Below are 22007 nucleotides of genomic sequence, written 5' to 3' on the forward strand. Positions count from 1 at the left end.
AGAGAGAGAGGGAGAGAGAGAGAGAGAGAGAGAGAGATGGTCATTTTTATGTAAAGCATGCAATACAGTTCAGTAGAACAAACAGTGTACTTGTATTAGGGAGCATCCTCATTCATTCATCTTTTAAAGTGAACCTACACTTTGCCCATTCAGGGCTTCAATGTGATGCCTTGTTACAATTTGGCAAAGTCAGGGTTAACCCCCAAAAAGGGGCACTTGCACTTCTTTATCCCCAGCAACAAAGAAGTAAATTTTTCATACACTAGTGGGCGAGGAACCGAACAACTTGCGCCTGAGACGCTGAATTCTAGCGTGTGCCGTTCACCGTCCCCTGCTGGGAAGATTAAATAGATTCGGTTACAAGGATGAGTTGTGCTTTTGTCCTAAACATGGCATGTCCCTTGCAGTGACGGAAGGAGTGGCGGGAGGAGGGGGAGCTTCCTAAAATAACAGAAGAGGAAGGAGGATACTATTAATTTGTTTCAAGCATGAGGAGGAGTGCCACCATCTGGGAGTCCCTGTTTAGTCCTATTAATGCTCCTAATGTGAGGACATCAGGAACTAATTGCCCCCCAAGCCTTGCCCTCCCTCGGAGGCAGCCGGCCAAGCCCCTCACGTCGCCGTTAGCAGCTGGCCGGGAGAGGATTAGCACAAACACTCTCAGGTGGCGGGGAGGGAAGAGTGCAATGCACGTTTCAGACAAACAAATGGGACCAAGTCTGCCGCTTGGCGATACGGGCTATTCCCGAGTACAGTGCACACAAGACTGGACCTGTTAAAGAGCACCTGTAGTCACAGGACTTTAAAAGGAGTAGTGCAAGAGTGAGAAGCTGTACCTGGTTCTTCGGGTGACCTATGTACTCCAATATTCTGGAAGTCTCATGTCCAAAGCGGACTTCCAGTAAACTTACTAAAGCGACCGCAGGCATGAACCTACAGGATGTCTGAACATGTTTTCAGAGCCCCTGGACCCCCGAAACCTCTCCTTTAGTCCCACTCTCATCTTTGTAAAGCACTCAGAACATAGGGCCAGTTCCCATCACATAGTATTATGTGACTATTCCAATATTGCAAAAAGCCAATGACTGAGCACTGTAGAGTTTGTGGTTCTGTGTCCATTTTTCACTGAGCGACCATGTGGGTTTTTGCTATAATGGAGGATTTTTGTGTCCTGCAACAGGTGGAGCCAAGTTCTCCCTGTGCATGCATGGTTTTCCTCCAGGTGCTCCAATTTTTCTCCCACACTCCGAAGACAAGCTGGTTAGTTAATTGGCTCCTGTCTAAATGGCCCTAGCCTATGTATGTATGCATGCAACATAGGGACCTCAGATTGTAAGCTCCTTGAGGGTTAGTTCTCATCATAAACTGCATCACAACTGCGTGCGTCTGCACAGTTGCATTGCGATCCCGGTTTGACTCGTTTGTGATGCGTTCCGCTGCAGGTTTTTTTTTTTTAAACTAAAATGCTAATTAAACAATTAGGTCACTTCCTTTTTCCTTTCAGAGCATTTCCTTTGTTTGTTTTGGAGCTCAGACCTGCTTTCTTTGTTGGCAGGCATGTTGATAGTGTTGGCTGTAGCCATTCTCAAAGAGGAAGTTCCTGGATAATGACATAATAAATTCTGTGGGGGGGTTTTGGGATGCGTTCCGGTGTGTTTGCATGCGTTCCGGTGCGATCCGATGCAGCTAAAATAGGACGAGCAGTACTTTTTCTGACTGCCTCTGAACGGACTGCAATGGTGTGAATACAGCACGAGAAAGCCAATAGGAAAGCATTGCAATGTATTTTGGCTGCAGCAGCCAAACTGAACGGACTGCATCACAACTGCATATGGTGTGAACTAACCCAGAGGGTAAGGACTGTATGTATTGTATAGCACAGGGGTCAGCAACCTTAAACACTCAAAGAGCCATTTGGACCCGTTTCCCACAGAAAAAAAAAAACCGGGAGCCACAAAACCCCTTTGACATCTAAAATGAAGATAACACGGCATATATCGTTTTTTAGCTGTATGTATAGCATGTACTGTATATAGACACATGTGGGCTTCGTAACGCACTGGACTCAGGGCTTCCCCAAGACCCCCGCAGAGCCCACCTGAGAGTGACCCTGCATAGCACAACGTAGACCCTGCACTGCCGCATATTCCACCGGGGGGGGGTGCCCAGACCGAACCTCACTAGGCCCCCCCACAGCCTTAGGCCCTGAGGCCCTGGTGGTAGATCCACCTCTGAGCAGGAAGCCGCAGCAGAGGGATTAAAGAGCCACATGCGGCTCCGGAGCCGCAGGTTGCTGACCCCTGGTATAGCATGTAAAGCGCTGTGTAAATTGTTGGCGCTATACAAATACCTATAATCAATTAAATTAAAGGATAAGTGCAGTTATTCTATTGGCCTCTTTAAGCTGACCTAATTGATACCTCCTTCCCCGTGCACAGATGTATACTTACCGAGTTCCGATGGGCGGGCCTCCATTGTTTTGTTTACATCCTGAGGAGAAAGTCTCCCTCTGCTGGCCGCAACTGCGCAGTATATCCCCATTGACTTCTATTGTATTCATCTACCTCCATCTCCTGACCATGAGACAGCACCATAGAAGTCAATAGGGATGTACTGCACAGGCGCACTCAGGAGAGGGAGTAGTTCACCGCAAGATGTAAACGAACAACAGAGGCCGGGCCCGTCGGATCTCGGTAAGTATTCATCTGTGCACCGGCAGTGAGGGACAGGGAAGATGTATTTCTACTTTTGCAGTCAAATTTGAGAAAATCCTTCTATAATGTCTGTTTTGTATTCCTAAACACACACACAGCACATACAAAAATAAATTTAAAAAAATATTTCTTTTTGATGTGTCTGTGTAGCAGGCCTTTGCAAGCTTCTCTTAATTTCCAAGTGACAGGAAACTTTGGCTGTTCCAATAGAAAGACTAGGGACAGACTGAGCTTCCTCTCATTAAACATGTTAACATTAACCTGCCCAAGCCCCCCTTGCATTCCAGAGCAAAACGTGGTACAGAGAACAACTTTTATTTCAGAATAGAGCATGTGTTGTGCAAGCAGCAATAAAAAAAACAAAAAAAAACCGTAAATGAGAAACATAAGACGTATAAAATAGCTGCTATCCCAATTTGGCTGCAATAGTGAAAATACACTTTAAAAGGGCTCCACAGGTCACATGGAGGAACCAGAAAGAGCTATGGGGGTCACAGAACAACTCTCCCGGCAGACCTTAAGGGACCATTTCTTAGAAAGGGAACTTAGAAAGGTTCATTTCAGAGGTATGCGTAACAAAGGAGGTTAGTATTCTCTTCTCCCTTATAAGTATGGACTTTCCAAATGTTTTTCTTAAGTGACAGGGTCTCTTTAACATTGAGAAATGGAGGCAAAAACAAATGTTCTAGGTATATTTTCTTTCAAGCTGAATGTAATATCTGGGAAATACTCTATTATGACCACAAGATGGAGCTGACGAGCAAAGGACATAAATCCAGCTTTCCTATGCTCCTCAGCTCCATCTAGTTGCCATAATGCAGTATTTTCCTTATATTACATTCAACCTGAAAAGAAAATATACAAAGGACATTGGTTTTTGCCTCCTTTCACACCGAACAAACATTCTTGGGGTTTCACAGGACAAATGGCTTTGCAAATTGTTTATAAATACACCCCTATGAGGACCGTTACATCAATATGTAAATGGGGGGTCCAGTGGTCATGCATGGGCGCGACAATACTTTTTAAAAAGATGAGCAGTCTATTTTCAATCAACTTTATTTCTAACAAAGTGTTTGTATGTAATAACCCAGAAATCAGGAGTATGGATTGGCATGGACTCACCTCTTGCTCCATGTCACCATGAAGCTGAAGAAAGACTCTGGAGTCAGGGCGGCTTCCCCCTATAGGTAGTACACTGCTGAGCAATTTATGGTAGAACTCCACAAGATCGCAGCTTGGGAAGAATATGATCATCTTAGGTTTCTTATCACACTGCAGAAACACAAGAAACAGACCATGAGCAGTCACTAGCAATGCATATAAATAGTGACTGATTGTGATAAGGACAGAATGGACAGCTGCCCGGGGCCCCAGACACCAAAGAGGACTATAGCAGCCTTCTAATCCCTCTCAGTAAAGGATTCCTTCAAGATTGTCAAATGATCACACACAAAATATATGCTGCACATGGAATCAGGAAATGTGTATGTTGGCTTTTATGCATGATCACATTGCACTGGTGGGGGTGCCCATGAACCAAATACAACCGAGGGCCCGAGGTACAATTACCCCACCACTACATATAATGTGCATAAGCTTGTATTATGATTTTCAGGAAATGGAGTATAGCCATAAATCCCCCTGCATTTCTTCCTATGTGTTAATGTCCAGACCTGTCACTACATTCCCAAGCATTTCACTGTAGCCTGTTGGGAGGGAGTGTGGGTGTATGCCCATGTTACAGGAGGGGGCAGACAGTGTTTAGGAAGCCAATGTTTGATAGTGTGCATGTCCCTCACTGAGTGTGCAAATGAAATGCAGGTTTATATTAAAAGTAGAAAATAAAAAACACTACAACCCTCCTATTATGTCATTTAAAAGGAGAACTATGGGGTAAGTGTTTTTCCCCATACTTCTCCTAAGGATCACGGAAGGACACAAACTAGCGTCCTCCCGTGACCCAAAGCTCAGTATATCGCGAGCTACAGCTCGCGGTATACTGAGACTGCCGCAGCCGGGACGGATCCCGACATTACTGTCGAGATCCACCCAGCTGCGTGATTGACAGCCGGCTCAGCCTATCTAGAGGCAGAGCCAGCTGTACCCGCCCCCCTCCCCCGTCCGTTCCGCCAGTCAGGGCTGGAGGATTGGACAGGAGAAGGGGGGGAATCCCTGCAGGGAGCCGTGAGTGACAGTCACGGCTCTCTGCAGGGACAGGATCGAGAAGTGAGCGAGCGACGGTATGTGTTCGCTCACTTACCAATCTATTGAGCCGACGTGTGACAGTTTAATTGTCACACGTCGGCTCGAACTATGAGGATGAGTGATTTTCACTCACCTCATAGTCCCCCTTTAAGTATTCATGTCCACCATGTAATACTGCACAGTAAGGCTTTTTTTCCGAACAAATTACACACTTAAAGGGTTGGTTCACCTTTACATCACTTTTACTAAAAAGGTTTAAAAAAAAAAAAAAAGACGCTTCATTTTCAAGGTTGCGTTGGGCAGTCCTAATGCATGGACAAGGCAATTTGCCTTGCTCACAATCGGCACAGTTCAGTGCTCTGGTCTGCGCTGAAAATAAATAAATACTGCATGCAGTGCTTTTTTCAGTGCAGTGTGGTGCAACGCAATCCACTGCACAGAGGCCAACAGAACTAAATGTCATTTTGTAACAGTATAATAACGTTCTTTGGAAAAAAAAAAAGTTACAAATCGATGCGCTGGTGTGAATGGGCCCCTTAGGCAAAAGGCCACTTCAATGCCACCAGTGATGATCAATGACATTTCAGGTACTGCTTTCCTTTCTCCAGCCCCGGCAGCTTTTTTCTTGAGCTTAGATATTAGAGACCACATGCTCCACCAATTTCCAGTGTCCAGGTTATCATGACAATATCTTACCTTCCATTTTCCCAGGATAAATGCAGCCAATGTGACCAGCTTTAACTTGCTGGGGACCACTACAATATGCTGGCTGAGCTTCTCTGGCAAAGCAAAGCTGGCATCGTCATCACCAGCCTCAATGGCTTTCTTTGGTTCAACATCAGTGTTTGAATCTTCTGTGACTGTCACATTCACCGGGTTTTGCAGACTTATGTCAGCCAGCCGGGTCACACCTGACGGCAGAGAAGATAAACCATGGTAAATAGTAAAGAGAATTGATGGAGTTACAGGGGAAACAATTAATACCAAAGTACATCTCTGTGCAAAAGGGGCAGTCATATATGTTCATTTAAATATGCTGTGCATGCTAATTACTAAGCACAGTAACTGTGCTACTCTTATGCCAATGCAAATCGATCAGTCCTTTCAGGTGGCTTGAAAATAATGCGACTTCTAGCTGGCTTATTCTGTAACTGGTTTGCTCTCAGTGTTTGCTTAGCAAAGGGTTGGCATTTCACATGTCTGACATACAAGTCTATGTGAAGTTGAAAACTGTCCGGCTAGGTAGGTATAGCTTCCTTTCATACTTTTTTGTTTTTAAATGAAATATAGAAATGTGTAGATTAGCACTAGAAGGAGCACTAAGCAGTTTAAAGTGACATTAAAAGGCAATTTTTTTTCCCTTCAATGTTAGTGTCACGACTAGGGATGATCCAAACACCCCCATGTTTGGTTCGTATTCGAACATTTGAACCGCCAAAATGTTCGAGTACGAACTCAAACTCAATGCAAGTGTATGGGGGTCGAATGTTCGACCCCCATACAGCTGCCGGTACATGCGGCTGCAGCGGCCTGTGTGCCTTCAAATCCCCGCTGTTCTCCCCGCCTGTGTTGGCGGAGGCAGCGGGAACACAGACTGCTGCATTGCTCCGCTGCCCCCGTACCTCTGCTGCTGTCTTCCCCTGGTCCGTCGGCTTCTCCGCTCCCCAGTCCGGCCGCAGCACCTCTGCCCCGCCCCCCTGCCTCCTCTTCATTGCAGGCTGGGAGCCATACCCAGCCTGGTATTGGATATTGTAAAATGCAATAGCCAATTGCAAGCTGGCTATTGCACCAGCCCACTGTCTGCTGTCAATCAACATGGGGGACATGAAAGGAGAACTTTCTCCTTCAGGCCCCTCCTCTGCTGAGCCCTGATTGGGCAAAGCCTTGCACCTGATCAGTGGTCAGGTGCAAGACTTTAACAAATAAGAGCTTCAGTGGGCATTTTGTATTATGGAATGTCCGCGGTTGAACAAACCGCCGATATTCGATTCAAACTCATGCTCGAATCGAACACTCGGCCCATCCTTAGTCATGACTTACCTTAAATGATGCCTCTTTATTTGACCTTCTTCTTTCCTGTCCTTTTCTGCTGTCCCTCCAGCGCTGACTCCTCTGTCCTCATCTTCTCTGCTGTCCCACGGAGCTGCTCCATAGACTTACCTTGTGACTCTCCTCGTCTCCCGAACATCTGAACTGCGCATGCGCCCGCCCCAAGATCTTTGCGGCTGCCTGAGACTCTTCAGATGTTCGGACAGGAGCATGTGGCGAAGACACAAGGTAAGTTTAAACCCGTTTCAAAAGATTTTGTTTTTGCATATATCTACTGATTGCTAGCAGTAGATATATGCAAAACAACGTGAGGGTTTAATAACCCTTTAATGGAATTTATTTGCTTCTGTTTAACTACTGCTGAGATAAGATATAACTCAAAGCATGATCCAAAGTGACGTTCCTGGGTACCATCGGAGGGTAGCCCTGTTTTCCATTTGAACCGACTAACCAAAGCCAGTGAGCTTTCCAAATGACTGTCTTTCACCTTTACTGTTCTGTATGAAGAAACATTGAAGTCCCAGCGCCTTTTGGATGAATCCCTTTGAGAAAAGATTTTAGGCAGACAAGGAATGCATTGTTTTCTATGAGCTGGGCACCTCATAGACGTTCAATGTGAAAGGCCAGTAAAGCACAACCATTGAGCAGCTCTCCTAAGCAGGAAGCAGAGCCTACGTATGTAATGAGCAAATATGGCTGCCCTTACGTACATACATACAATTACATAATGTACAAAGAATCCAGTTTTTTAAACACATAAAAAACACATTGTTTAAGTCAAATACATTAAGCTGATTTCAGGTACATGTATATCTAATAAAACTATAAAAAGCCTAAACATTCCCTTGGGGGTACCCATAGGCAAGAGATTACAGTTACCCAATCCAAATAGTTTCAACACGATCTAGGAACAATCTCATGTCTAGGAGTGCCCACAGATGCCACCTGTCTGCCTCTACTGGATGGAACGAGGGGTCAGATAGGTGAGAAAACACTCACACCTTCCCCCTCACCTCCTCCAATAATAAATATGTGCTCTGCAGACTTGTTAGGCCAAAGGAAAGAAGGATTTTGTCTTCACCAAACCCTTTCAAATCTATGGTCAGCTATATAAAGACCTCTTGCCCTCTCCTTGAATATCCCTATCCTTCGTCCCCTAGTTCTTGGCTTTTGTTTTACCCTTATGTGGTGCATTGTCTGTTTGTGCTCTTCTACCCGACTGCTCTTTACTTTTCTACAGGATTCACGATAAGTAGACCCAACCAGGCTTTCAGCACCTTGTCCTGGTTTCTCACCCTTAAAAGCATTGCATATCCCAAAAAACACAGTGAAAATACAGACATCGCCTATCCCAATATGAAACATTTCCCTTTACAATGAAGAAACCAAAAGTCAACTCGGCATGCCCAACCTTGGCTCAGTGTGGCCGAGAGTAACACGTTCTGTCTTTGCTGGCTCTGGGAATTGATGGCGTTCAAAATGGTGGTGACGTCTTTCTGAAATCCCAGGTCCAGGATTCTGCAAAAAGTAGAATGAGAAAGGCGTGCTGAAGAAACATTTAATTCAACAATAAATGGTGGTGTGCAATCAATCGAGCTATGAGGACCATGTATGCAGCCTATTTCTTCCTAATGGCCTCAACTGGTTACTTTGCTGATAAATAAAACATTAAAAAGCAATCCCTGTAGCTGTTAAACTTGTTACATTATATCAGAGGTTATCAACTTACAAGTTATATGGGTCCTTCAAATGTGGCCCATGATATCTCCAAAAGAGCCACATACAATATTTATTGTATGCACTGCTATTTAGCCGATGTTTTTTAGGGGACTCAGATGCAGTTTGAGTGAAAAACCATAGTTAACTATTTATTTATTGAGACTTTATGAATCCTGCACCTAATTGCATTTTTTTGCTGTAAAGACAGGGTATGTTAATGTTTAGATCAGCGGTCGCCAACTGGTGGTCTGCGAGAAAATTTTGGTGGTCCCCAGGCACCTCTTGATGCTCTGCAGGCCGGGTCGTCATTGAAGTGGCACAGAGGCTCCAGGGCTGCCTTTCACTGACTCAAGCAGCGGCTGTCACAAGGAATGCGCGGCTCTCAGTACAGTGCGGGCTCTGCAGGAGGCGGAATATGTATGTGTATACATACTGTATGTATATATAGATATATTCTCATATGTTTTGTTTCCTCATATATAAATATATTCTCATATGTGTATGTGTGTGTGTCAACATGTAAGAGACAGTCAGAGACTATATGAAACTGTTAGAGATTACTGTAGAGTCAAACTGTTTGGGGGTGTGCAGTGCTGGCATTTGTTGCTTTATACAATTTTTTCATTGTTATACTGGATTTGCCGTGAATTTGAATAAAGTCTGAACTATTGCAATTCTCTGGATATTGCGGACTGTTCTTATACTGTTAGAGATTACTGTTATTAAAGGGATTAAAAGGACCCTTGATAAATCAATGCTCCTACTACTGACTGCTATGGCCTGAGGGCTGCACTTCAGACCCCAAAGAGCTGCATGTGGTGTTTGGGCCACAGGTCGTCCACCAGGGAATTATATAAACTGCCACAAGACTCATAAGGTTCCTAGGGGTGCATACATGTGAATAGGGATGGGCTATGATCTAACCATCCAGCAATGTCAGCAAAACATCTTCCTGTTTATGGTTTGCATTAGTAATGTAGTGTAATGGCTGTATTGTACTGTGCCTTTATGTCAGGGTAGGCTACCCAAACAGCCCAGGCAACAGATTTTCACTGCAAACAATACAACATCTGAGCTCCGTCATTTTCTTGCACTAGCCATTTAGTAAAAAAGCTGACTGCACCATCTGTCATATAGAGCACCTATAAATCTAACACAGAGAGACATTTAAAAAAAATATGCTGTCAAATAATTTCTTAGTCATCATTAAAGACACTTTTTTTTTTAATAAAAAGGAAGAAGAAAAAGGTTATTTTTCTAAGACAAAGCAGCGACCAATCACCTGTCTGCTTCATCCACTATGAGCCATCTGACGCGTGTGAAATGAATGCTCTTAGTTGAGTTAATATGATCGACCAGCCTCCCCGGGGTGGAGATCAGGATGTTTATCCCCTTTCGTAACCTAGAAAAGGACACAGTGATATTAAAGGCTCCATTAGACCTATTCTATAGCAATCATCCATCCCTATCCTGATGGTAAAATAGGCCATTCACTTCCTGAAAGAAATCCCATGCATGCCCTCTCTAGTGGCAGTCATGTGACCAAAAACCACCAAACTCTCAGCACAGAGGAGAACAACATTAATGGACATAACCGACTGCACTGGGCACCAAAGGGAGGACAGAGCAGCAGTGCATCAGCCCTATAGGGCAGGACAGACATGAAAAAGGTAAAACCCAGGACAGGATATGAGCAAAAACACATTTCAATAGCTGAAATCAGGGGTATGGAGGACCAGAGCTACGAGACAAGGCTACTAAATTTAAACATGTTCACATTGGAGGTGAGGAGATTAAGGGGGGATATGATTTCCATGTACAAAATGTTCAATGGTGACAGCAACATTAGCGATAAACTGTTTAAAATTAACTCCATTACAAAAACTAGAGGCCACCACCTAAAATTGGTGGAAAAAAATTTCCAGCACAATGGGCGAAGGGGGTTCTTCACAGTAAGATCAGTTAGGGTCTGGAACTCACTGCCGCAGGCGGTGATTTCAGCAAAGAATGTGGAATTGTTCAAGAAACTTTTGGACGATTTCTTAAGGGACCGTAATAGACAGGGGTACAGGTAATATACAGGGGTATAGGTACTCCTAGAACGAGATCCTAATAGGTTGGACTTGATGGACTAATGTCTTTATTCAACCTCAAATACTATGTAACTATGTAACTATACAAATATATTCTTTTTTGGAAAGCAGCCACAGCCTGAGTAGAAAAGCCTGTCCCCTTTCCAGTAGGCTGCAGAGAAGGAACCATGCTCTTTGTGTGGAAGCGGTGGTCTTTCTGCAAAGGTCCGACACCCCCCCTTGTGAGTCAGACTTCAAGCTCTACAATCAGCACAGCTCATGCTCCCTTCTGATAAGAGAGTTCCATCTCTGACTCTAAAGGGGGGTGTGTCAGACCTCTACAGAGAGACCACTGCTTTCACACAAAGAGCAAGGCTCCTTTTCTACAGCATTGTTTTTTAAGAATTGTGGTTTATTTTACAAAGCAGGGGATGCAGTACTAGGAGGGAGACTCCAGGGCAAGGTGGGGAGAAGGTGGAAACTTTGGCAAGGAGAGTGCACACCAGAGTCCCTAAGATATACAAGCTAATGGAGTCCACCTGTAACCTAAATAAGGTTTGGGTGGACTGACTGCTTAAAAGAAAAATGTCCACACTGAGCAGGCCGCCATTACCTGGCTTTTTCGGATTTCCTCTTCTCTCCTCCCATTAAAACTCCTGGTACAATCCAGCTGTATGGCTGAAAACAGCACAAAACAAAGCGTTATCACACGGGAAAAGGCTTGTATGCATGCACATCTGATTTATTTCTATGAAGCCATTGTCAAGATTCTGGAAAGCCAATACATAGCTTTAAAAAAATGGCTATTCTAAACACATACATTCTTGGCAGCCATTAGCATTTATAAAATGTAACACTGGGGGACATTTATCAAGCAAATCAATGACAGTTACTGTCGAGATCCACCCAGCTGCGTGATTGACAACTAGCTCTGCCTATCTAGAGGCAGATCCAGCTGTGCCCGCCCCCATCCGTTCCGCCAGTCAGCGCTGGAGCATCGGAGTGGGGAGGGGGGAATCCCTGCAGGGAGCCTTGAGTGACAGCGTGGGCTGTCTCCGCCCCACACACCGCTCTGCCGGACTGTATAGGATGCTGAGCGGTGTGAGAGGAGAGACGCCAGCCGCTCACAGCGCTCTCCTCCCGCAACGCTCGGCCGCCTGTGACAGTATCTCTCCTCCCCGCTGGGACACAGAGCAGCGCCCAGCGGGGAGGAGAGAAACCAGGGATGCACCGCTGTATCGGCCAGAAAAATTGCACTTTCGGCATTTAGCCAAAAGTGCCATTTTCAGACGATATGTTTTGGCGGCTGATATATTGGTGCATCCCTAGTTATTAAAATATGTCAATATATAAATTATCTTATAGATATTAAAGGAGGTGTGAATATTACTGAAGTGGGTAAATTGTGGCCAGAAATGGTTCATTATTTCTATACAAAATCCCCATAATGCAGAACTAAGAATGGGAGTGGGAGAATCAGCACAAGGAGCCATGGGTTGTGGAGCATGCCGACAGGAAAAGAGAGCATACTGACAGGGAGATGAGCTCATCAGTCTGCTTTTTGTTCTATTTACTGTCCAGTTACAGGCTAGGGAAGGCCAAGACCTGAAAGGCTGATAACACAACTACAAACCCCCCCACCCCCCAAAAAAAACCATAATCCCCTGTTGACTCCAAAGGCACCCTTCTGCTGGATATCCAGATTTTTGCCCAAATTTGGAGAACTCTCAATTACTCTCATCCCTATGAAATGGCAAAAACAAAAGTTTATGATCAAATGACACCTAACAAAAAGGTTTCCTGCTTATCCAATCACCTTTTAATACAACCTCATACAATTATCGCAGCTGGATTAGATGACTCCACCAGCTCCTATACAATCCGATTGTACAGGTAGCAGTCAGCTTTAGTGGAGACCTAAATGGAGACTGGTTCTACTGACCTTAAGCAGCTTCTGAACAGTGGTGAAACTCTGCAGGGCCAGCTATGAAGCAGAAATGACAAAACAAAATCAATTCAACTTTCCATCTGTCATTATGGGGCACTGAGCCACAGAAACATTTAGAAATGAATGCAATATTTAGGAGCCTGCGATGTGTTTGCCAGCATGGCAGTACCCAGAATGCACCTCACTACAGGCAACACCAAGTCATATAGAAACGTCTCCTTACCTCTCTTGTGGGGACTAAAACAAGAGCATAAGGTCCATCGCTGCGCTGTAAAAAAGGATGTGAAAAAAGTTAGCAATATTCTATTTAAAAAAAACAAAAAAAAACATTAAAAATAGTATTTGCTACAAATTGCTATTTGTGAGAAATTCGCAATTCAGTAACGAAGCATTTGCCTAAGACTTATAAATACACACATTAGCTGCGTACACACTAGACCAGGGCTGGACATATTCCAGGAGCCAGGTTGGCAATGCTCCTTAAAATTGACAGCTGGCACCAAACGTTGAGGTTTTCTATGGTTGTTATTAGGGATGCGCCGGTATATCGGCCGCCAAAACATAGTGGCCGAAAATGGCACTTTTGGCATAATGCCAAAGTGCCATTTTCTGGCCGCTGTAGTGGTGCATCCATTCTTTCTCTCCTCCCTGCTGGGCGCCGCTCTGTGTCCCAGCGGGGAGGAGAGAAACTGTCACAGGCGGCCGAGCGCTGCGGGAGGAGAGCGTTGTGAGCGGCCGGCGTCTCTCCTCCCACACCGCTCAGCCTCCTGTCACAGATTAGCAGAGCGGTGTGGGGGGCGGAGACAGCCAGTGTTGTCACAGGAGGCCGAGCTCTCCTCCCGCACCGCTCGCTCAGCCTCCTGTGACAGATCAGGGAGCGGCTGTGTGGGTGGAGACAGCCAGCGCTGTCACAAGAGGCCGGCGATGTGGGGGAGGAGTCAGCTGTCAAATCGAGCGCTCCTCCCCACTCCGCTTGCTCAGCCTCCAACATGACAACGTGACAACATGTCTGGATGGAGAGCGAGGTACAAACACTCAGTGATCGCAAATAATCGAGGACAGAGTATGGTTACTATATCCTCAATTATGAATGGGAAGTGATCTACATCACTTCCTGTTCATTCATGATTGTGGTTATAGTAACCATACTCTGTCCTCATGTTATCAATGAACAGGAACACTCAGTATAGAGGATTCATGTTCATTAATAACAGGGGAGTTTTTATATTTCGGGTTCGTTTTTGAAATTTTCATTTCGGTGCACCTCTAGTTATCAATGGAGCTGGCTCCTAAAAAATCCTGCTGGCCCCTGTTTTGGACACATTGACGCCTAATTTCCCCACGGTAGGCTAATTTTCCCGCACTAGGCACAAACTTCCTAGAATGTTTTTTTTCCATTAGGCAGACAATGTATGACACTAGCAGCCAGAAAGTGATCACTTCCATATAAGAGAACTAGTTTGCTGTTGCTCAATAAAAAAAGACTCTGAAAAAGCAGGGAAGCTCAGATTACACACACAGCTTGGGGAGTCAAAGGAACTACATATCCTCTCCTAGAAGAATCAGGGCCTAATAAGCAAGTTTAAAATAGCTGATGAGAAGCATGCGCTCTGTATTAACATTTGTTTTGGTAAAACAAAAAGAAAATATTAAAATTGTCCAAAAACTAATTTTACATTTACTTTAAAAGTACAATAAAGCAAATGTCACATCTGGGGACTTGTATACTGTTATTGCTTGTTTAGGATACACTTACCTGTATTTTAGGGGTTACTGCTTGAAGAGACTGTACAAGGGGAATACCATACGCTAAAGTCTTACCTATAAAGAAATACGATATATATTTAGGCATGTTTCCAATAAAGTGTATCTGTCCTTCATACACATTTTGCACCGAAAGTTCCTTGCTGTTTCTAAGTCTTGTTTGATGGGTTGACCAGTTCGAAGTAAAAATAAATAAATCCGTGTGCACTGCAGAGCCTTACTTCTGAAAATGTACTCCTTCGCCCCATTCAGTCCCATGGGTACTCGAGGTGACCTCCAGAAGCCATGCAGTGTAGAGCTCTCCCCATACTAATGATTGGGGCTGCGGCACACATGGACATTCTGAAGAGGGCCTGGTTGGACATTTTCAGAAGCAGCGCTATGCACAGTGAAGTTGCATAGTGAAAATCACTGCATTAAGGGGGAAGGTGAGTATCGGACCAAGTGGGCTGAATTATTTTAAGGGCAACTTATGCCAAAGGTACAGTTCTCCTTTAAGGACTGAACTAGAAGTGATTTTTACTTGCTCAGTAGCATATGATCAATTGCAATTGAACCCCACTTAACTCAAAGTCTTATATACATGTAAAAGCTAAATGAGCCATTTTTGTAGTGCAATGTTATTAAAGCAATTCCAGAGAACAAAAAACCTCCTTTTACAGTGGGCCTTCCCCACACTGCAAGAGGTAAATGCACATTTGGGTCTAGGGTACCAGGCAACAGGTTTTTTCCTTATGTGATCCTTGCAAGGAACCCCTTCCCTTCTATGTTCTGATGGTTGGAGGCCCGCTGATGTAAACAGGTACAATGCATCAGGATCCATAATCCTGCATTATACGAGGGACAATCCACAAGTTGGAGCGGAGGGGGAAAAAGTGAGTGCCAACTGCTGGGCAGTGAGGATCAGGCTTTTAAAACTGCTTTTCTCAATACCCTAAACCAGGGGTAGGCAAGCTTTGGGGAAACTACAAATCCCATGCATATGCCTCCAGAAGTTAGGCCCGCGGCTGTCAAAGTCTTGCAATGTCCCATGGGACTTGTAGTTTCTCTACAGCTGGAGGGCCAAAGTTTGCCTACCACTGCCCTTAGAACTAAACAAACTTTTAACCCTCACAGTGCAGGGACAGCCCCACTGCAAGGGAAGGTTTTCCTCTGACCCACAACAAGCATTCAGCCAGCTATACCACTCCTGATCTGCAGATTTGTTGCAACTTACCTGATCCTGTCTGTGACCTCACCATGGCATCTTTGCCAGACAAGAGGACCGGGATGGTCATTTTCTGGACACTGGCAAGATAAAGATAGAAAAATAAATTCATATTTTTATTGATATCTCAGAAGCTGCACAGTAAGCACCATATCGCTCATATCTTCCCAGCGGCAATCACTCCTAAAGTGACCACACAGAAGGTGACCAGAGTTGTAATGGCGGGATGGGGTATAATACCACACCTACTGCACAATGTCTGTAATACATGGCTTTCTAAGAAGATGGTACAGATGCCTATGTTTATTCAATAGCTATCCTTTACCCAGAGGTAAGCCTCCACCGGAGACAGAGTAGGGGCACGTTAGAAATTCTGTCAGATTTCTATTGCCATTTTGGGAACTGTGGTCTTGGATTTTGTTCCCTTACTTCCTGCGTGACCACTGAGACAAGAAGCAAGTAATATTTCTTGAAGAGGGGTGTGCACAATAATCAGATATTTTCAAACCACAGCAGGGATGGGTTTGAACCAATATCAGGTTTGTAGTGTTGTCTCTGTCGTCGTTGGGAAAAACTCTTACTTCCTGCGTGGTCACCAGCACAGGAAGTGAGATGAAAGCTCTTCAACAGGGACCCAGACTAAAATAAAACTTGATAGGAGGTTCTTATCCTTTCCTACTTTAAAAAAATATATATTTTAGATAGAGTTGGGCTTGAAATCCAAAACCTATATTGGAGGACATATGGAGGCTGCTAATACTTATACTAATTACTTCCCTGCTGTCATCCTGACCCAACAGCTTCAGTACTTTGTCAGTCACTGGCATGGAACAAGAATGCTGGCGTTTTGAGTTCCCTCTGACTTTATGAACGCTTTGTTGCGGATCAGTGTCTCAGAAAGCAAAGAAGCCAAAGATAGGCAGGCAACTAGCACTTAGTTTTTTACTGGCCCAGGAAGGACATTTTCATGCAAGAAAAACTTACCTGGTCATCTGGGTCATATTCAGGACGTTTGTGATTGTGGCGACCTAGAACAAAAAAAGAGAAAATACCTGATTATGCACTATGCCTACGAAATGTTTAAAAGGTAGTGACTGCACCTGGGAGCAAATACCTGAGAAGGAGCAGCTCATAACCCTGACCTACTGATGCATCTGCACATGTACCCACTCTAGTGCCAATTTTGTCACACACCTGTCAACTAGAATTATTGCTCTCACTGCGACGTTCGTGGCGATATGTAACAAGTGCTGCGTTATTGGCGCTTTTGCGTGTAGGTGCACCTAATGCATTTTTGCGCATCCATGTGGGGGTGGGGGACTTTAAAACATTTTGTGGCTTTTTTTTGTGTGTAAATTTTATTTAACCCCTTCATGACTGAGGCCCTTTTTTTCATTTTTTTGCACCCATGTTATATTCCACATTTTAGGCCTGAAAATGACGTAAAACCCCCCAACATTATAACCAATTTTTTTTTATTTTTACACTAAACTTTATTACTTTATTATCACATAGGGGGATAAGAATCCCCCTACGTGATATCAAATTACAGTGACAGGTCCCCTTTATGGAGAAATCAGGGGTCTCTAAGACCCCTAATGTCACCTAGGGACGCCCAGAGAAGCTGATGAATCACAGATCTGCTTCATCAGCTTCTCTCCTGTTTCTGTACCGGAGAGTGACAGAGGAATGTGGAAGTGATGTAGTAAACATCACTTGCTGCATTCAAAGACCGGGGAGGAGAGCGGAGGGAGGTCGTGTACGGAGGGGGCGCACAGAGACATGCAGCATACAAGCAATCGGGCGTCTTTACAGACGCTGGACCGCTTGTATGTGAGCGGCCATCGCTGGCAGTTTAAAATTCTGTCGGTTTCCCGCTTGTGCGCGGCCACGAAGTACGTTTATAGACGCCCACCCGCATCCAGAAGACTCCCGTCTGGTCGTTTCTGAACGTTCATCGGACAGGAGGTGGTTAAAAACAATTTTTTTTTGTATGTGACCACGTAGGGAACCCAAAGAAGCAGCGATCTGCTTTACCAGCTTCTTCTCCTGGCTCTAGGAGTTGGAGAAATTACACAGTGACACCAGAAGTAATGTAATAAACATCACTTCTGGGGCCAGTGATCGGAGGAGAGATCAGTGCTGATCTCCCTCCGATCGAAGAGGAGAGACCCGCCGTGACAGCGGAGACGGGGTACACGTCAGCGGAGGAGGATGGGCACCATACAAGCAATCCGTCGGCTGTAAAGCCGCCGAATCGCTTGTATGTGAACAACCATCGCCGACTGTTTAAAACGGTACCAAGATTACAGCTGCTGCAGCAGCCTTGGTCTTGGTAAAACTGCTTCAGGAGCGGGATGTTTATCTACGTTCGGCAGTCGTGAAGGGGTTAAAGACACTATGGGTGCACAATTTGTTTCCAAGGTCTTTGCCACTGAAAGAGCCCATAGGATTCCTGCAAGAGCGCCCCCTCCAACCATTATCACTCATATCCTCTACTTCCGAGATAAGGTCACTATCCTTACACAAGATCAGTGTTAAGCTGCCCACACACCTGGCGAACATCGGATTAAACTTTTCGTACGATTTTCGCACGGCGGACCCATCCTGCCCCGATTATCGCAAGGTTCAATAAAAAAAAAAGAAAACACCTGGATGAATTGCGGTCATCGACCACACATATTTCTGTTTGCGCATGAGCAGCGTTAATCCCACAAATTTTGACGTACGGAAACGCCACCAACCTTGCGAAAATCGTACGATCGACCGAAGTTTTCTAACCTGCTGGTTAGTCAAAAGTTGATCGATTGTACAGTATTTGCGGTTGTACACTGCCCATCAACCTTACGAATATCGGACGAAAACAAAATCGCTTACGAAAATCGGCCCATAATCGTACGGTGTATGGGCACCTTTAGGGTTGCAAGGAAGTGTCCAAAAAAATAAGGGGAGATTTCCATAAGCACGAATAAATAAAAGATTATACAGGGTTACAAGGAAGGTTAGTGCGATAAACCTTAGGGTAGGGCATTGCACCCAGTGCTGGAACCGCAAACCAAATTCTGCCTTTATACGTCACTCTACAAATGTATAAACACAAGTTAAAAGTCAACTCAATTAAAAAAAAAAAAAAAGTGACCTACCAGATGTGGGTGCAGCCCAAGCTCAGAAAATGAGTCGGAAGAGAACACGTCTTCTTGTAACGGTTTCACATGTAGACTGTTAAATAATAAGCAATAGAAAACATTAACCATTAAAAGCACAAAAACATAGATACAAGCGTTGTTTCGTCTTAGGCCGCATTCACATGAGAAAAGGCCAGGCCGTACAGCTCCGTGCTGCGTGCACGGCCGTATGGGGCTGCTCCCAGGAAGGACAGGTGCTGCGTGCGATTAGTGACAGGGTTCTTCTCTATGGGAGTACGCGGCCGTACACCGCCCTATGCTCACCGCAATTGCAGGCTCGTATGGAGGCGAGCATGGGAGGAGCTGATGAGGGAGCTGGAAAACAGGAGGTCTTTTGAAGAGCGGAGGGGACGGTTAGGGTGATACTAGGGTGATAGCCGGGGACAGAGTTGTGGATGGCTTTGTAAGTGGTTGTTCATATTTTGAATTTTATCCACAAATCAGGACGGACCTTTCCATCTCTGGAACCTCGGGGTTGTTTTTGAAGAGGGAGGATGTTTTGACAGCCGCCCTTCCCTTCGTGCCATCTTCTTTCTTCTCTCTGTTTTTAGGCGCGGAATCTCTTTTTATGTTTTTGCTGGGTTTGGATTCGGTGGTCCTGGTCTCGATATCTGGAGCAGCCGGAGGAGCTACACGCTTGGAGGAGGGACCTTCACTGGCATCTTGGGACTTCCTTTTCTGAGCTTTGAATTGCTGTCGATTTAAATAAAATAACGGCAGTTTAGTGGTCGGTTTCTCCCAAACTAACGACCGGACACCACTAGGCACCTGTTTTTAGCAGAGCCTAGAAAGTCATTTTTGTGCTCATGCCTGTGCTTCTGTCAGGGCAACTCTCCTCACTTTTCTGTGTTCATGGAACAAAAATTGAGGAGAAACCTTCCCAACAGAAAAACAGACAATAAAAACTGACAGAGGTAATCCCTCCCACGCTCTATGCAAAATAAAAAATGAATACAATGCCTTTTTTCATAAATTGCAACAAGTGTGTATCAGAATCTGTTGTGAAACCAGCCTCCTATAATTCCCTATACAACAGCAACAAAGACTGGGAGGGGGAGGGGCAGTACTCAGAGCCAACAAGACTCTGCTGCAGTGTACATATGCTAGCAGACAAAGTTGAAGAAGCAAAGGGATAACCTCATCAGTCTGCTGCTGTTCCTTCACTGACCAATCAGCAGCCTTGGGCTGTTTTCCTGAACACGCTCTCCTGCCTTCAGGGATATCTGGATCACAAAGGCTGCACAGCTGGAAAGGATAACACAAATGTTGCCAACTAAAGCAGTTGACTTAAATGCATTTCAACTATTGGCCGGGAGTTTAGCTTTAAGATGGCTGAAAGGGTCACTTTAAATCTGAACTCTGAGAATTTAAAAAAAAACCAAAACCCTTGCACTGCAAGGGCTAAAGGCTTGCAGTAGAGGAGGAGTATAGTGTAATACCTTGTTCTTCATTCCAGCAGGTTCCCTCCATCTGCACAGTAAAAATATGAACAAAAAAGCACCAAAGAGGACCGCTCCACCAGAAAATGATTGGCAGAAAAGAGATATGTGTATATATATATATATACACACATATATGAATGTAGTAATAGTTCTGCAGGATGCTGCCCCAATCCAGCCAGGGAGACTGCAAGATCTGGGAATCTCCATCTGCACGACCAGACCCTTGAAGCCTGTTCTCTGAGACAGGGGTAGCCAAACACTGGTCCTCCAGCTGTGGTGAAACTACAAATCCCATGATGCATCTCTCTCCGGGAGTCGTGGCTGTGAGAATGTTGCAATGCCTCGTGGGATATGTAGTTCCACCACAGCTGGAGGGCCAGAGTTTGGCTACCCCTGGTCTAAGACACTCTGGACAGTGTTTGCACGCGGAAGTCATGAAGTACAATGCAGGGCTTATAGCCCTTGTATTGTATGGGAGGACGGTCAGATAAGAGGAGAGCACCCCTTTAACCCCTAGACTAAACAAGGGTTTACCCCTGGAGTGAGCGAGTGTGTGTGTGGTGGGGGTGGGGTAGACTGCAATGGTAGTGTAATATGCAGAGTTCAGCCTTAACACCTCCTGCATAGGCACGTTCTATCTGTACCTGTTTGACAGAAAAATAAAAAATAAAATCTATAAACACCATTACACATACATTTAGCAAACTTACCCACTTCCCTTTGCGTTTCTCTGACTTGAAGTGTTTGGCATCTCTGTGTGATGAAATTGGGGACTCTGTAATATTGAGGATTAAACCCTGATCTTCCATGATTTAGAAAACCCCAAACATCAGCCAGTCCCCCCTAGAATCTCTCTACAATCCCCCCACCGATCTCTGTACAGCACTTCTACTGATCAGCTCCACAGACACATGTGAGCAACACACTGGCCAGGAAGGACCCAGCCAAGGGCTGTCCCAGGAGCGCCTGACTGAAAAAAACATTTTTACTCTTTCAATATCGTAACAGCTCGTTAAAGGCGTCTGTCGGCGTTACATACATGTCTTATTTCTGTTTACTGTCTTGTTATAACTTTTATTAGAAAAAGCCCAGAACCAGACGTGCCTGCTATACTTTTGGAAAAACGCTGGTCTTCGACAAAATGGCTGCCGTAGCAAGTTTCGGGGCATAGGAAATGAGCTATGCAATTCACAATTGTTTCATTGTTACCAAATGCCGAGTAATAGTGGCAGTGATCATAAAATGAGGACAGAAACACTAAATAAACACTGATGCCCAATTATAAATAAAATATTACCCTTAATAATACATTACACACTAATATATTATTATTTATTATTATTGCCATCATCTTTATTATGACATGGTATGCAAATAAAAACAATAATATTAAATAAGTTATAAATACATGTTTTTAAATGGTTAGTATTATTAGGTAAAAAATGATAATTAATTAAAATAAATAACTGATGTATTACTATTATTATTTTGAATTTAAAAAATCATATGGAAATAAATTATAAAACACATATATTTTAATTATTGGTATTTATTATTATGTAAATTACTTTCATGTATTATTATTGTTAATAATATGTATTAGTATTGTTTTATGTTGTCTTTATTATTATTATTACACTGTATATCAATAATAATATAAAAATAAACGATAAAGAAATGTTTTTAAAATTATTAGTAT

General features: G+C 44.3%; 1 protein-coding gene across 1 annotated transcript in view; it reads right to left on the reverse strand.

The window, feature by feature from the left end:
• The window catches only part of DDX31 (DEAD-box helicase 31), a 79115-nt gene extending 57879 nt beyond the window's left edge, over positions 1 to 21236 (reverse strand). Inside the window, exons 1-13 of the mRNA XM_018565757.1 lie at positions 21019 to 21236; positions 19318 to 19559; positions 18825 to 18900; positions 16666 to 16709; positions 15691 to 15761; positions 14467 to 14531; positions 12934 to 12978; positions 12705 to 12746; positions 11376 to 11440; positions 9973 to 10092; positions 8383 to 8489; positions 5619 to 5833; positions 3840 to 3989 (exon numbers count right to left, since the gene is read on the reverse strand). Of these exons, the coding sequence (XP_018421259.1) occupies positions 3840 to 3989; positions 5619 to 5833; positions 8383 to 8489; positions 9973 to 10092; positions 11376 to 11440; positions 12705 to 12746; positions 12934 to 12978; positions 14467 to 14531; positions 15691 to 15761; positions 16666 to 16709; positions 18825 to 18900; positions 19318 to 19559; positions 21019 to 21117 (1341 nt within the window). The 5' untranslated portion in view covers positions 21118 to 21236. The remainder of the gene's footprint in view (positions 1 to 3839; positions 3990 to 5618; positions 5834 to 8382; positions 8490 to 9972; positions 10093 to 11375; positions 11441 to 12704; positions 12747 to 12933; positions 12979 to 14466; positions 14532 to 15690; positions 15762 to 16665; positions 16710 to 18824; positions 18901 to 19317; positions 19560 to 21018) is intronic.
• Positions 21237 to 22007: the final 771 nt, after the last annotated feature.

This window comes from Nanorana parkeri, unplaced genomic scaffold (assembly GCF_000935625.1).
Source record: "Nanorana parkeri isolate BGI_ZX_2015 unplaced genomic scaffold, ASM93562v1 scaffold884, whole genome shotgun sequence".
Taxonomy (NCBI): domain Eukaryota; kingdom Metazoa; phylum Chordata; class Amphibia; order Anura; family Dicroglossidae; genus Nanorana; species Nanorana parkeri.